This window comes from Schistocerca piceifrons, chromosome 3 (assembly GCF_021461385.2).
Source record: "Schistocerca piceifrons isolate TAMUIC-IGC-003096 chromosome 3, iqSchPice1.1, whole genome shotgun sequence".
Lineage (NCBI taxonomy): Eukaryota > Metazoa > Arthropoda > Insecta > Orthoptera > Acrididae > Schistocerca > Schistocerca piceifrons.
In genome coordinates, this window is record NC_060140.1 from 52,800,215 (window position 1) to 52,817,007 (window position 16,793).

The 16,793-nt window shown below is 35.0% G+C and overlaps 1 protein-coding gene across 1 annotated transcript in view; it reads right to left on the bottom strand.

Moving 5' to 3' along the window:
- Positions 1-15,494, bottom strand: part of LOC124790033 (RNA-binding protein 33-like) — a 50,726-nt gene extending 35,232 nt beyond the window's left edge. Inside the window, exon 1 of the mRNA XM_047257588.1 lies at positions 15,434-15,494. Within this exon, the coding sequence (XP_047113544.1) occupies positions 15,434-15,471 (38 nt within the window). The 5' untranslated portion in view covers positions 15,472-15,494. The remainder of the gene's footprint in view (positions 1-15,433) is intronic.
- Between the last annotated feature and the right edge of the window lie 1,299 nt (positions 15,495-16,793).

Genomic DNA, 16,793 nt, shown 5'->3' on the forward strand with positions numbered 1-16,793 from the left:
TATCCTTTCTTTCAGGAGTGCTAGTACTGCAAGTTTTGCTGGAGAGCTTCTGTAGTTTGGAAGGTAGGAGACGAGACACTGGCAGAGGTAGAGCTGTGAGGACCAGGCATGAGTCGTGCTTCGGTAGCTCAGATGGTAGAGCACTTGCCCGTGAAAGGTGAGGTACTGCCCAAAAATCGTCTTTCACAAAGATTATCCAGTCTGAATAGTGGAAGACCTAAACAAGATAAAATATTGTATGTCAGAAAATATGCATGTGCAGATTATAAATTAGTAGAACATTTGATTAATGCTTATTGTGGTGTACACACAGTGGATAAAAGTAAAGAAATGTACAATATTCAGTTTAACTGTCTGCCTTATTTTGTTGCAAAATTATGTGACTTGTATAATGAGATTGTTGATAAAATAAATGAAAAGAGAAAGAAGATTTATGACGAAATTTTGAATGGGCCCACTATAGAAGTTTGATTTTTCTAATATATGTCAATTCTATGTGAGTGAAGTCAAACATAGGCTTTCATATAACAAGCTTTCCTATAGTGGCAAGCAAGAATATGTGATTATTGAGGAAAATCATAAACTGTGGTGTAAAGCAAAAGATGTTGCTGAGATATAAGAATATAAAGACACTGACTATGCTATTTTTTAACATGTTGAAATAGAAGATAAAATTATATTTGTAAATTTAAAACCAGAGACCACTTCAGGATTGAGAGGTAATGAAAAATCATCAATATTTATCAATGAACTTTGTTTATATTGTTTAACTTTTAAATTGTAAAAGCAAGAAGCAAAAGTATCTTGAAAATGGGTTACACATGAACTATTACCAGAAATTGGTGCATATGTCGAATATAAGATTGGAAAAAACGATAGATACCTACTGAAATCAAATCGAATACAAAGATTATTGTATAGAGTGATTAGAAAATACAAAGAAATTGGCTGAAAATCGAGAAGAAAATTTGAGAGATATTGTTTATATGGCTTTTGATGTAATAAACAGAAGAAACGAAGAAATAAATACACTATTACCTCTTGTTGTTCCTCCAACAGTTAACGAAAATTTAAGACCGACTTCTGTTATTTTAAGATTATATGATTGTCTTTATAATTATGATTATTATGAATTTGAACACAATTAATAATGTACAAAATCAAACACACATTATCAGAAATACACAGACAAATTTAGAGAAATTTTTAAGAAATAATTATGTACAAAGTGCAGGAAAATTATATCACAAATGAAAGAAAATTTAAGAATTACTTGTTATTGAATTTATTTTAAATCTTAGATAATTATTCACGAGAAGAATTGATTAATGTTGTAATGACTACTCTTCACCAGTTTTAAACATGGCTATTCATGTTTCTCACAAAGAATTTAATTTTTTTATATAAATGTAGAAGGACTCCTATTTGGTAACTTCACCAAAAGTCAAATTTTAATACAAAGTTTATCAACGACCTGGTTTATTTTGATTCTCGTTTCTTAGTAACAAAACTTAATATCGAAGTACTGTTTCGTAATTAAATATTAAACAACATTTATAAGAATTTATATGTACATCTAATAAACAAAATTCCATCAACTCAAATTTAAAATCCTCAAATTATTTTGACATTTATTGTTATCCTTTATGAATCTTTAATGAAACAAAAAACACTATGAAAATTTTATTCAACATCAATTGCGTTTAATTTTCAATAATGAACTGCATTTGTACACAATTTTGAATAAGGTTTTAAAATATTATTTTACTATTGTGTGAATTATCAAACCGAATCATTTAACATAAACTTTATTCTCTTCTTTATTTAAAACTTTGCAGCCCATTAAAGACCTGGAAATTTCGTTTTCAAAATTTCCTGTTTATAAAAATTTGGTCCACCATTTAAATCTTTCAATTTCTATGTGATTAGATTAGAATAAATAACAGATTCAATTTCAAAAACTTCTGTTCACCAATTCACTGTATATCCTTATTCAAATAGTCCTTTAAGTTTAGTAACTAATTTTTTTATTAACTACTGTTGGTTTCGTTTTTACAGTTGAATTTTTTTGTGTTGTTTTATTCATCAATTAATTTCAAAAGTAGGTCTACGTATTTATAATTTGGTTGAAGAGAAAAATTTTTTAACACCTTTTCTCAAGTGTTCTATTAAAGGTTTCGTTTCTTTTACTCCTGTATAATTTGAATAATGTTTAACTTTATTTTTTCTGTTAGTTATTGAATTTCTCTATTATCAAATGCTATTAAACTATCTGTTTGTAATTATTTTGGATTGCTGCCATATCTATATATTTTTTCAAAAGCATCAACTACATTCTTACCAGTTTAACTTTTAACTAGAATAACCAAAGCATAATTTGAAAAAAAACATCCGTAAATGTTAATAAATATCTAAGTCCGTTATTAATTATTGAAATTCCATTCCATTTTCTGAAGTCCATTTCAGCTGAATCATTTATACCTAGCAAACGACATTTCTTCTTTTAAGGTTTTTCTCATTGGTTTAGGTAATTCATTATTCATTAATAATATCATCACAAATATTTAACCTTCGCCTACAATTTTTTAAGGGATATACTCTTTTTTCTTTTACATAGTGTACAAACCTATTCAATTCTCTTTCTTCGATTTTTAGTTCTTACTCTGTGGGGCTTATGTGCCTCAGCAAACCTTTTACACTTCCAACAGTAGATATGGTTATGATTATCCATTTATATAGAACTAAAATTTATGTAATTATTAATTTTATTCTAAAGGCTTCAGATCATCTAGATATTGATGCACTTTCTTGTGTAAATTATTTATTCTCGAATCTAGTGATGTAAGTTTGACTTGTAGTAAATCTCTTGTAAGTGATATACAATGGTGATGTTCCACGATACCATCATAAACGCCGTTTGTTTGTATTGCAACTGTGGCATTTTGCTGTATTCATTCTTTGTAACAAAGTTTTTTGATTCTTCTTTATTGACATAATTATTGAATTGCATTAGAATACTTGTATTTCAGGTTTTGCAACAAGAATGATTTATCGATTCATTATGTAAATATTCTTTTTTCACTACATCTTTTGCATCAGTTGGATCACTTACATTTGCCATTCGACATTTAAAACTGCTATGACTTCTAGTTACTAAGTATTTAATTCTTTTTTAACTTTGGTAACAAATCATTTATATTTGTATGTATGGAAGATTGAAATCTTTGTTTTTTGATTCTCATGACTGTAATGGTGGTTGTATTTTCATTACTCTTTGCATCTATTGATGAGTGTAAATCTTTGATGTTTGATTAATAACCATTCAAATTTTGAAATTAATTCATTATTAAATTTTGGATCCAATGATTGAAAATCTATATGTTTATTGAGCATATCTCCAGAAATGTCCCTTTATAAAAGTCCAAATATCATTGAAATTTTTTTCACTTTTTTTACATTGAGACAGGTTTCTTTTCCATTGCTACAAATCTGTCCTATCTGTTCTTCCTATCCTGCATCAGTTTTTTCTTGTTTATTACTGCATTTTCAATTGGTGCAAAACAACCACCATGTGCACCAGTGGTTGTTAAATAAGGTAATGCAGCTAATAGTAATGGAAGAAATCTTCATGTTTCTATTTTGTTAGATCAATATCGAATCCTTTTCAAAACAGGAACAGTTAGTGAAACAAGTAACTTCTCTCCAGTTTTTCCTCTTTCTTTCCTTCTTGAACATATTTAAAAATGGTTCAATAATATTTAATTTTTCATTGTTGATTTTAAGAAAAATTGATTTTGGTTTAGTTTTGCCCCTTGATAGGAAAGTATAATCAACTGAAATTTTAAATTACATATTTAAAACAATTAATATTTTTTACACCCTCAACTACTGTCATCCGCTTTTAATCCAGCATCATAAGTCACGGCTGTGCCCATTGCTAATTTTGTTTTTCAATATGTTGTTCCTCTAGCTGCAGTTTTTGCTAGTTTATCACCTAATGCAGCATCACTTGCATGCATTCTCTGTATGCACCCAAAAGAAGTTATTTATCTGCTTCATGTCGTTTTTCTAAATCTTTATTATCTCTGCATGCAATATCATGTTTCTTACACTTAGTTCCAGTAATAGCACATGCTAGTCTTTCTTCTAACTCAGGAATGGCCCCCCAGTAATTAAACCATGGTAGATGAATCTCTGGCATTGGTAAATTATTTTAATCCAAATTGATTAATATTTCACCATGTTTTTCACTTTTCCAAAATGTGTGTGGAAGATTAATCAAAAGTCTGATCAAATTCAAAATTCCTTTTGAATTTTTGATGATGAAATCACTAAATTTGTTTGTTAACATTTTTGATATTCCAACTTTTGCATTGTGATCATGTTTAGTTCCAGCTAATTCTTCTCCATGAATTACTGCTAAACTGTACATTAACTGATGGACTTCAGAAAACCCAAACACATTCCATTAGTTTTTTCTCAATATTGTTTACTAAACCTTCACCAATTTTTTCTTCCACACTTTCCAGTGAATCACCTAAATGCTAGAAAGAAGTTATCAACCATTACTTTTATGAAATATTTGCATTTATTTTCTCTACTAGATTTAATTTTATTCAGATTATTATCAGAGAATAGTGCTCACAAATGGGAAAAATATAACTACATAGACTGATAAATCAGGGTCTGTATACAGTGTATTCATATATTCCATACTTACGATCTTTTTAGTTGAAAGGTACATTAATCTTCTGTAGCTTTATATTCCCTACCACCAATAGTTAATTTATGTCCATTCATGTTATTAGTAATTTACCAACAAATTAATGAGCTGACAGGTCTTAATTAAATACTTTATCATCATGGTGGTTAATAAATTCTAACATTCTTCACTTACATTTATTTTTTAACGTTTTTCTACTTTTTTCTACCGTTAGTCTCTTCTCTGGCTTAATAAATCTTTTACTTCTGGTTCACTTCTAGTTTACACAAATTGTGGACTTTCATATTGTTTAATTGGTGGTATATCATTAATTTCATGTAACTGATAGTGAGGAAAATTAACTATTTGTTATTCAACTTTTCTATTTTATTCTGTTGCTTTTAATACTTTACCACCTAATCCTTTGATTCCTTTTCTTAACGTGTTCAATAGAATCGATAACTGATTGACCTTCCTTTTGAAATTTTTCATAATCTATTTGGTGGTTTTTCCATATTTTAAATTATTCTTATAATTGTTCTTCTACTCTTCTATTTCATCTAGCTTTTTAACAACTTCTTGATTGTACAACGAAGGTGTACTTAGTCCTTTAATATGATCGTATTTTGCAAATATTTATTAAAGACTAATAACATTAACTAAACAATTTTTTAACATTAATGTTTATGTTTATGTTTTTATGAAATTCTATGTTCAGTTTCTGATCTTACCTTCAGTCGTTTTCCTAGTCCTGTCTATTGTAAAAAATCCAAATTGATGATGGCAACAAATACAACACATTTATTTAAAATTAGTAAGTCTTGAATCACCACCAACTAACCTATAAATATGATTTAAATTTGTATCATCTTGTCTAGTAATATTAAAAAATTAAGATAATCTCCAACTAATTGTTTTGGTATTTTTAAATAAGTTTGAGCTAAATAAGAGGAATCAATTACTTTGTATCTTCCTCTAGTAAAATATTTTCTAACTGCATCTTGATTTTCAAGAATGAAGTCATCAATACAACAAATGTATAATTTTGACATTGACCTAATGCAATAATTTCTTCATTGTTGTGAATAAAACTAATAATTTTCCACAACTTTCCAATTTAGCCATCTAGATGCTAAAATACAATTATCAATAATTAATGAAACTTTCTCGCAGATTAAAACAGTGTGTCAGACTGAGACTCAAACTCGGCACCTTTGCTTTTTGTGGGCAAGTGCTCTACCATCTGAGCCACCCAAGCACAACTCACGCCCCATCCTCACAGCTTTACTTCTGCCAGTACCCCGTCTCCTACCTTACAAACTTTACAAAAGCTCTCCTGCAAACCTTGCACACCTAGCACTACTCAAAGAAATGATATTGCGGAGACATGGCTTAGCCACAGACCGGGGGATGTTTCCAGAATGAGATTTTCACTCTGTAGCAGAGTGTGTGCTAATATGAAACTTCTTGGCAGGTTAAAAGTATGTGCCAGACTGAGACCCAAACTCGGGGACCTTTGTCTTTTGTGGGCAAGTGCTGTAGCATCTGAGCTACCCAAGCACCACTCACGCCCCATCCTCAGAGATTTACTTCTGCCAGTACCTCGTTTCCTATCTTCCAAACTTTACAGAAGCTCTCCTGCGAACCTTGCAGAACTAGCACTCCTGAAAGAGGCAAAGGTCTCGAGTTCGAATCTCGGTCTGGTACAGCGTTTTAATCTGCCAGGAAGTTTCATATCAGTGCACAATCCGCTGCAGAGTGCAAATTTCATTCTGGAATCAACCACTTTGTCCAGTGATTGCACATGAAATAGAATATGATAATATTCAACGAGTTTCATTTTTAACTTACTTTCTGGATTTCTTAGTTTTGGTTCCCAATCTGTCATTTATTTCATAAATTTTTTAATAGTTAATGAGCAGGTAAGACGCCTGTTCTCAAAAAAAAAAATTGACTGAACATGTATGATATAGCTATAATAATGCTGCAGTAGTTGGTTTTATTCAAGTTTTTTAACTCAAATATTACTTTGAAAAATAATAAACAGTTTCTGATGGAGAAAGGATAGAAATTCCTGAAGGTCAATATAGTCTGAAATATTTAATAAAGTAATTCAATCGAAAAAGCCAAATATTCATATTAAAGAATATGAAATTTCAAATAGAGTTAGTATTGAGAGTAATGTTAAGTTGTATATGGATATAAAACAAGATAATATTGGAAGTGTGCTCTGAATTAATAATCAAATAATTAAACCAAATAGAAAAACGGTTTCTAATGATGTTCTAAAATTATTCTGTTTGAATTAATTAAAATAAATTTTAATTTGGCTGATGGAATGTTTATTGAGTATGCTGATCATGTTAATAGGAAACTAATAACAATGCTTCATTTAAACTATTTCTGAATTTTGTGGCCCAATAAGTCATGACCCAAATTATCCAGTATATATTGCTAGTTTTGAACCTATTGTGGACCTAGAAATTACTATAACTGATGAAATAATATTTTGATAGACTTTAATGGTGCTTATGTTACATTAATTTTAGAAACAACGTATTAAGTTTGTTTGTTAAATCATGAACAAAATCGATAGTCAGCAATTTCACTCATTCTCTGTGAATGAGACGACTTAATATAATCGAAATCTGCCCAAGAGCACACAGAGTTTAATATAAATATAGGAGATGTTTGGGTTCATGCTGATCACACTGAGTAGTTCATGAGTTTTAGTATTATCGTAGCAGATAGTACTGATTTCCAATCATATTTTCGAAAATCAAATAAAAGATTAATTGTGAAGTATGTGGTAGGGCTGTTTGAGGTCATCAATATAAAGAAAGGAAACAAAATTTTGTCTAGAATGCAACATCCATTTATTACTTCATCTGTCCTTATGAGATTAACAAGAACTGTAGCTTGTGAGTTAACCAAGGAAGGTGATACCCTCAATAACGATAAGATAAAATGGAAGAACACTGAAAAATCCACCAAAGAAATCTAGTGGACAAAGTACTTCAAAGATCATAAAGAGGAGATGTGGGAAGAAGATTTAACTGTAATTTTGACTTGTAGCTCAAGTGCTTTAGAGGCTGTTCTTAGATGGACTGATAAAAAATATGCTGTGATTAAACTAAACGATACACTTCCAAAAGGAGGTGAAACTGTAGTAGAATCTACGGAAACTCGCACTTCTGGCATAAAATATGAACAAGAATATTCACTAGAGTTTGAAGGAAGACTGTAAAATCCAGAAACTCCAATATTTTCCTTTGAATCACAAACAAATGAAAAATCTGGAGTAGAAGGAAAAAGAAATTTTTAACTAGATATTAGTAATTTTGATAATTCTTGAGAATTTGATATGCCTTACTTACACCAATAATTATTTGAAAGTATATAATGCTTTCCTTGATTCTAAGAGTCACTCAATTGAATGGTGCTGTCACTGTAAATCCTTTCAGTTTTAATGAAAATTTTCCTTTTTCTGTAGTAAATACGTCTATGAGAATGAATGTCTTGGCCACACTGAAATCTATGATGAAATTAGTTGCCACAGTTAATCATAAAATTCGAAAAGATACAATTGCCTACATAGTTATGTATGTTAAGAAAAATTTAACATATGATACTCAGCACAGACTTTTGAGTGTAGGATTTTAATATTTTTATTTTTTTTATTTTATATAAATGGATACTGTACCGAAAAAGCCAAATAATGCAGGCAATTCAAATTTGTTTAAAATGAGTAGTGAGCTAGAAATAAATGAATTGTATTGCATAACAGGCTGTGAATATTTAAAAACTATATATGGAGAGGTAATCTGTATGGAGCTTAATAATAAATATAAAATTATTTTGTTAGGTAAGTTTAATAAAATTATAACTGTGGCTTTCAGTTTTTCGAGGATGGTGATATTAAACTAAAGTATAAAGGAATGAAAAGAGCGAAAAGTAAAGATAACGAATATTTTGATCTGAAGTTCATTGTGTGAATAAATTTTTATTGATTTAATTTTTTATATTTTATTATTGTGGGTGGGTGGGATTGTTCATCAAATAATTTCCTAGTGCACTGAATGTACCCACTTACAACTTGTTAGATATTTATTTTAGTTTTTCCTACTCCCTGCAGTTTTCAGGTTGAAGAGCAAAACGCTGTTTCAATCTGTAAAAGTTCCTTTTTTTTTAGATTAGCTTAATGCATTACTGCAAAATCTGAGAAATACATTAAGGAATAGTGCAACTGTAATGAAAGACCAATATAAATTTAGCGTGAAAAGAAATTGTGAGAAATTAGAGTCTACTGCCAAAAACATAAATATCCCATCTAGGGCTTCTGTCCAACGTCATGCAAGGACACATTTTCGTGTTACCTATGCTATTACAAATAGTAGTGAAATGGTATTTTATAGCAGTCTATTAGAGATCGTGTTACTAATGACAAGTCCAGAATTCATCTCCTTGTCTGTTTCAGTTACATTGGACAGTGATTGTTTTGCTAACAAGCCAATTTGCATTCCATCTGCATGCCATTATATGCATGCAGATTTGCATCTTTACAAATATTATCTTTTTGTCTACATTTCTTGTCCTAAAGTCAGATCAATGTCTTACTTATACAATGGAAAACATTTTGTCTCTTTATACTTTATCATGGTCCACCGTCACCACACTTATCTTCTTACCAACTTTGACTCTGAACTTGACTACTACGGAATCAGGTAATGGAAAAGTTTTATTTTGGCGAACAGTAGGTGCGAATTTAATCAAAGCTGAACTCCTTATGTCTTACCTGTCTTTGTGAGGCTTCTGCTTTTGCCACTGTGATGTATTGTGTCTCCAAACAATTTCATTTAGAAGAAGTTAAATACATTCATTTCTTTTCAGTCACATTTATTCCTTTACTTTAACAGATGCATTACAGTGCCTACATGATGGCCTTAATCATTTAATGTTTGCATTTCTAGAGGACATGTCTTTGTGGCTGTAAATTCAGTTGCATTGTGGTCTTATTAATTGTTTTAGTTTTTCCAAAGTAGTTCATGATTTTCCACATAACTTCTGCTGTGTGTGCGTGAATACTGAGATTTACCAATGGAAAGGCTATGGTAACAGACATAGATAAGCATGCCCATTACATGTACTTTGGCCACATGCTGAGCTATTTACACATTGTGAATATTACAGAATGTACACATCGGAACTTAGCACATTCATTCAATTAAATGTTACTGAAACCTCTATTCATGCTGATTATTTTTACAATGTGCGAATGGAAGTTACTCCCATCCTTCACTGATGATTTTCCTATATAATGTTTGTAATCAGATGATGTTCTGTTATGATTCTTGGGTCTAACTATCTATATGGGAGGGCACTTTCAGTACAGGGTGTATTTCAGGATATATATTTCCACATAATCCGATTTAAAGTGAAAGATATGGTGCATATTTCACGAAAATTTAAATAATCAACTTTCCCCTCTGACTGAAAATATTTTACAGTCGCCAGCCTATACAGGGAGAAATGGTCACCTAATAAAATAAGAGTAATAAGAGCTCGTACAGAAAGATATAAGCGTTCGTTTCTCCCATGCACTCTTAGAGAGTGGAACGGTAGAGAAATAATCTGAAGCAGATTCGAAGCACTTTCTGCTGGACACTTAAGTGCGAATTACAAAGTAGTCATGTACCAGTGAAAGTAGACTTTCCGAAAACTTTCTTGAGCACATGGATCGACGACATTCAAACAAGGGAAATATTTTAGACCCTGTAGCTTCAAATAGGCCTCACCATAATGTTTCAGTGTAGAGACAGGGGTTAGTGATGATGGTTATAAATTCAATACATGCATCATGAAAGCTTGGAGAGTATTATTGTTAGGAAGAGCAGAAAGCAGGTTTTAGCGTACTACTTATCCAATAGAAGGATTATGGGAGAAGTTTATACTCACTATATATCATGTTTTGCAAAAGTATGTACTTAGTAAGTAGATTAAGGATGGAAAAGAACAATAGTGGTTTAATAACACAATGAGGAAATTGTTAAGGAAGCAGAGACTGTTGCACTCTCAGGCACCAGAGAACTGTGGACTGGCAAAAATTAGTAGAAATTCGTGTATCTCTGAAAAGGTTGATGTGCGAGCCATACAACAACCTCCACCATCATACCTTAGCAGCATAAGACAGCAAAGGGAAATGAGAAACTTTAACATTCACGTTTAAAAATGATTCATGCAGGAGTATCAGAGAGACATAACTCTGTTCAGTCGTCACATTGACTCCAATATGGATCACATAGAAATAGGCGGAAGCAGGTATAGCTACCAAAAGAATTGAATAAAAAATACATTGCCAAGTCCAGCTGCAATGCCATTTCGGTATCATGGAGACTACTCTTTGGCACCGGCACTTTGCTTGGCTTGCATTTAAAGCGAATCCCGCACCCAGTGCAAAACGTCACAAGCGACTGGGGAGAAGCGAAACTGGCCCCTGTATGTTAGAAGGGTGAGAGAACTGTCCCGCAAAATAACAGATAAACTTCCTTTAAATCGGTTTGCTGCAGAATTTATGACCATATACTGAGTTTGAACATAACAAATCCATTTGACACAGAAAAACTTCTACATGAAATGTATTCACATTTGCTAATATGGAAACCAACAGCTCTTCAGTCGAATGACGACAATGGCAATTTGTACTGGACCAGGACTCGAACCCTGATTTCTCGCTTGTCGCGAGTGGTCGCCTTACCGTTTGGCTATCCGAGCACGACTCACAGCCAGGCCCAAACTTGCACATGTCGTCAATGACGTGTCTACAACCTGCACTCTTATATCCGTTATGTATCTTACTGTACAGGGAGACATTACTTACAGTCGCTTACTAGGTGTTGGAAGATAAATACTACATTGTACTCCCTTTGTTAATTTTATTTACGATGGAATTCTCCTTCAGACATGCATAATGCTATGAAATATGGATGGATGGCAACAGGCAGATACTGCATTCATAGGTTTCTGGAAGTCATTTGCATAGTGCCCCACTGCAGAGTGTTAACGAAGGTCTGAGCATTCTGAATAGTTCCCAGACATTTCAATGGCTCAGAGCCTTCTTAAGTAATAGAACTTAGCACAATGTCGTCATCGACGAGTGTTAATCAGAGATGAGGGTATAGTCAGCAGCGTCTGAGGGAAATGTGGTACGATTGGTGCAGCAATCTGTAGTCATTTGCTGATGAAACTGTAGTGTACTGGAAAGTGTCGTTAAGTGGCTGCAGATGCTACAGGATGATTTAAAATTTATATTTGGTGTGATGAATGGCAGCTTGTCTAAATCTAGAAAAATGTCAGTTAATGCACGTGAGTAAGAAAAATAATACTATAACATCCAAATACATTGATATGGTGCTTGACACAGTCACATCGATTACCTATCTAGATATGATGTTGCAAAGTGATATTAAGTGAAATGACCAAGTAAGTTTGGTACTTGGGAAGAGGATGTTCGAGTTGTATTTACTTGAAGAAGTCTAAAAACGTTTATGTCATCTGCACTTATAGAACAATAGTGCAACCCATTCTTCAGGACTGCACGAGTGTTTGAGATCCCCATCAGGCAGATTGAAGCAAGATCTCGAAGCTATTCAGAGACGTACTGCCAGATTTTGTTACTGGCATGTTAGATACACTTTTGAAAATTATTGAGCTGCTTCGTCAACTTAAATGAAAATCTCTGGAGATGGTGTTCTTTCCACAAAATACTGCTCAGAATATTTAGACAGCTAGTATCTGTAGCTGACTGCTGAACGATTCTACTGTTGGAAAAGAACATTCGTCCAACCATCACGAAGACAGAATAAGAGAAAGTGAAACCTGTAAGGAAGAGTATGTACAGTTGTTTTTCCCTCGATTCATTTACAAGAGGAACAGGAAAGGGAATGACCAATAGTGGTTCAAGGTACCCTGCAACCTGCACCATATGATAGGTTGCAGAATATGTATATAGATATAGATGTTAATGTACATCTAAATGTAGATGACATGTTTGCTGAACCCTGACCTTCCACCAATACATTCATGGGACTTGTGGCAACAATAGTCACCCACACTTGCGATACCGCCCCACCCCCCTCCCCCTCCCCCGCCTTCGACCCAATAACCCCACAGGACTTCTAGCTACAGTAAGCATCCATGGTTGCCAAACTTCCACTTTATAGCTTGCCACAATATGCCACATGTCAATTCCCCAACGCAAAAGTGTTCCCCCATCTTGCTTAGAATCAGTTTCAGGCACCTTGTTGTCATGTATGCTGTTATCTTGTTCGTTCCCCTGTCATACCGATCTGGTAGTTATATTTGGTCTGGTATTGTTGTTGATTGTTGTGTGCTGTATGGTTTCCCGCCATTGTTGCGGTTATGTCGTGGTTCTTCCTCCTTCTATGTGTGGCAGCAGCGATGTGTATTGATATTGCACCGTGTACCATCTTTGGTCTTGTGCATACAGTTTCTGGCTAGGGGGTCTGCGGGTAGTCAGTTGGTTGGTGCGGACCAGGGAAGATATCCCCGTGCAGTACCGTCGGCTGGCTCCGCTGACGGTCCCTGCGCAGTGTCAGAGCGTGTCTGGAGCTGTCCATCGCTACGAGCTTCGTGGCTCACCGATCCAGGACGTGAAAGTTGAGTGGTGTGTTAAGTACCCAAGCCACGTCCGTTCTTGTTGAATCATTACTTTCAGTGGTTTGCTGTTGGGTAGCCTTTCTTGTGAGCAACACCAAGTGTTTGTAGTGGTGAAATTGAGCCACCATGCGGTGCAATTAAGTATATTGATTCACTACAATTCAAGTGCACCAGCGGAATTTTCTGCATTTTGGCCATTAGTGTTCCGGTTACCTGCCCTGGTCACTAACGTAATTTCAGGCAGCGTCCTTTCCTCACCTGTTGTTGCAGTCCGACATGGAGTGTTGTTTTGACAGATTAATACATATTTCATTGTGGATAATCACGTCCGTAACAGTTTGGTCTGAGTTTCTATGTACCGATTGATGGCTAGCAAGCCGTTTGGTCGGTCGGTCCGTGTCTGTCTCTCGGTTGGGGTACCGACGGATCAAGTGTAGTTGGGCCCACCACCTGTCTCACCTAAGTGAACGATAGTATTTCGAGGGCAGCCCCCCTCTCCTAAAGGCGTCTGAGTGTCATTGTCTATACTGTCCTTTTCATCGGTGTTTAAAGGTCTGTTGGTAATCTATTATAGCCAATGCTTTAAAATAATTTTTTTATTGTGTTTTATGTAAATCAGTTTATGTAAATCAACTGTGGCCTTCAGCCACTTAAAACTTTATTCTTAAATTTAGTTATTGTCGTTCCATTGTAGCTACTCACAGACGTCCAGGGTGGGCTATAGTTATTGTATTAATAGCTATGCTCATTGGTTACTGAGGAACCAATTTATTCTCAAAAAAGTTAGTTCCAATTTTGGCCACCAGGTTCAAATTTGGCGCTGTTTTGCACCTCCTTGACATTTCAGGTGTTAATGATGAACAAATTATGTCCAGTGGTGGTTAATAATAAAATAAACATTATGCGTTTCTCACATGTTTGACCTTTTCTTCGGACATTCAATTCCTAATCCACTACCACATATATCAACATTTATATATGTCTCTTCTGCATTCACAGTGCCATATTTGCAGCTGGTGGTCTAAACTGGGACCAAAATTTTTTCAGTGTAACTAGGCACTGCAGTGGCACATTAGAAAATCTACCAACTTTCGTCCCCATATGATAATTATGGCCCACATTGGACTTGTTACTAGCGAAGTCAGACTTTATTTAACAGACACTTCATAATGTCATACTGTTAAAGAAGGAAATTTTCAGGAACGATAAGAAAGTTTGCAATTACAATAGAATTTCTGTTTTTATAACCACCAAGTATTATAGTTAACTGAAGTGAAATTTTGAGAGATATAAACTCAGATTATGTACACATGCCTATGCAGAAGTAAGTAAGCTAATCTTTTCTGTGCCTAATACAATTAACTTTTCACTCAGCATCATATTTGCTCCTAAGGAACGTTCAGATATAAGTCTTTCTTAGCATTAGGAACTCATGTTAAGATAACTTTGTCAGTTTGCTTTGGCAGTTTCTGAGCAGCAGCTGTTTTCACGTCTCTATATTTTGTTCCATAAAAATGTTACATTTATAGGTAACAAACAACAGTAGATAATTTCAGATGCCTAGAGAAATTTCGTTGTGTTGCGTCGAGTCATTCCTGAGGCTAGTCGGATGATGCAAGTATATTATTTGTTTATGGGCCTCGCTGGCTTTCCGTAGATGGCATCTTTAAGCAGGGAAATTTCTAGTGGTAGTTTAATGTCCAGTGTTACTAGCGAAGTCAGACTTAATTTAACAGACACTTCATAATGTCATACTGTTAAAGATGGATATTTTCAGGAACGATAAGAAAGTTTGCAATTACAATAGAATTTCTTCATCGGTTTTGTAAGAAAGTTTTAAAAGTGGACCTTGCAACTTTCTAATATGGAGACCATGATGACACGAAATGACCATGATGAGGATATTAGATGAATCGCCATTCATCCACAGACCTACCGGCAGTCTTTCTTCCGACCGTTCGTGAACGTGAGTACTTCTGACACGTACCGTAAAGTGATTCGCAGGGTGTAGGTGTAGAAACTAGAATACAGTAAAGCGGAAGCTAGGATGCTTACGTGATGATGGCGAAGACTTCCTTCCAGTAGGCCGGCATGTTGGCCGCCTGCAGTCTAGGATGTGAGAGGCAGGCACGCAGATGTACTGGGGGTGGGTGCTGCGGACTCTGCTCGTTCCAGGGGATGGCCAGGGGCTGTGGGGGCTGCGGGGGCGGCAGCAGGGCGCGCAGCTGGGGGCCCAGCCTCAGCCAGCCCGTCTCCACCTGCCACGACCCCACCACGGTCTCTGGGCTGCAACAGTGAGCGTGCACCTGCCACTTTGAAAGGGACAAGCTGACGGGGAAAGTCGCAGTGGAGGAGAAACTTAACCCACCGATGTGGGTTCTGATGTCGCGTGTGATACCGGTTGTTCGAGACTGCTTTCTCTACACCCTTAGAGTTCTTTCACACTTATGGAGACTGAAGGTCGCTGACCAGACACATATTTCCTAAAGCAGTGCGACGCGTCTCTCAAAAACACTCGATAAAATCGACTGAAGATAAAAAGATTTCCGAGTGTAGGTAAATACAAAATACTTGCGCCATTTACCAAATGTACCGATACCTGATATTAAGAATAATTTTTCGAATGGCTCTGACCACTATGGGACTTAACATCTGAGGTCATCAGTCCCCTAGAACTTAGAGCTACTTAAACCCAACTAACCTAAGGACATCACACACACACACATCAATGCCCAAGGTGGGATTCGAACCTGCGACTGTAGCGGTCGCGCGGTTCCAGACTGATGCGCCTAGAACTGCTCGGTATGATATTAACGCAAACACCACGTGTTAACTTTAGGGAAGAAGACAAATATCCTAAGGAAACTGGCACACTTCTGCTGTTTAATTTCTATAATTTGCACATAAAACGGTTGAAACAACATATCAACAAAAAAAAAATTTCCCAATGAGGGAGTTAAAGTCTTTTCTTACATATATTCTTGGGGATACAAATGCACACTGGAATAGTTTTTTTTCGTTCTTTTGTTTAAATTTTGTTTATTAGTTACTTGAACCATGGACCTTGCCGTTGGTGGGGAGGCTTGCATGCCTCAGCGATACGGATAGCTGTACCGTAGGTGCAACCACAACGGAGGGGTATCTGTTGAGAGGCCCGAAAAACGTGTGGTTCCTGAAGAGGGGCAGCAGCCTTTTCAGTAGTTGCAAGCGTAACAGTCTGGATGATTGACTGATCTGGCCTTGTGACAATAACCAAAATGGCCTTGCTGTGCTGGTACTGCGAACGGCTGAAAGCAAGGGGAAACTACAGCCGTAATTTTTCCCAAGGGCATGCAGCTTTACTGTATAATTAAATGATGATGGCGTCCTCTTGGGTAAAATATTCCGGAGGCAAAATAGTCCCCCATTCGGATCT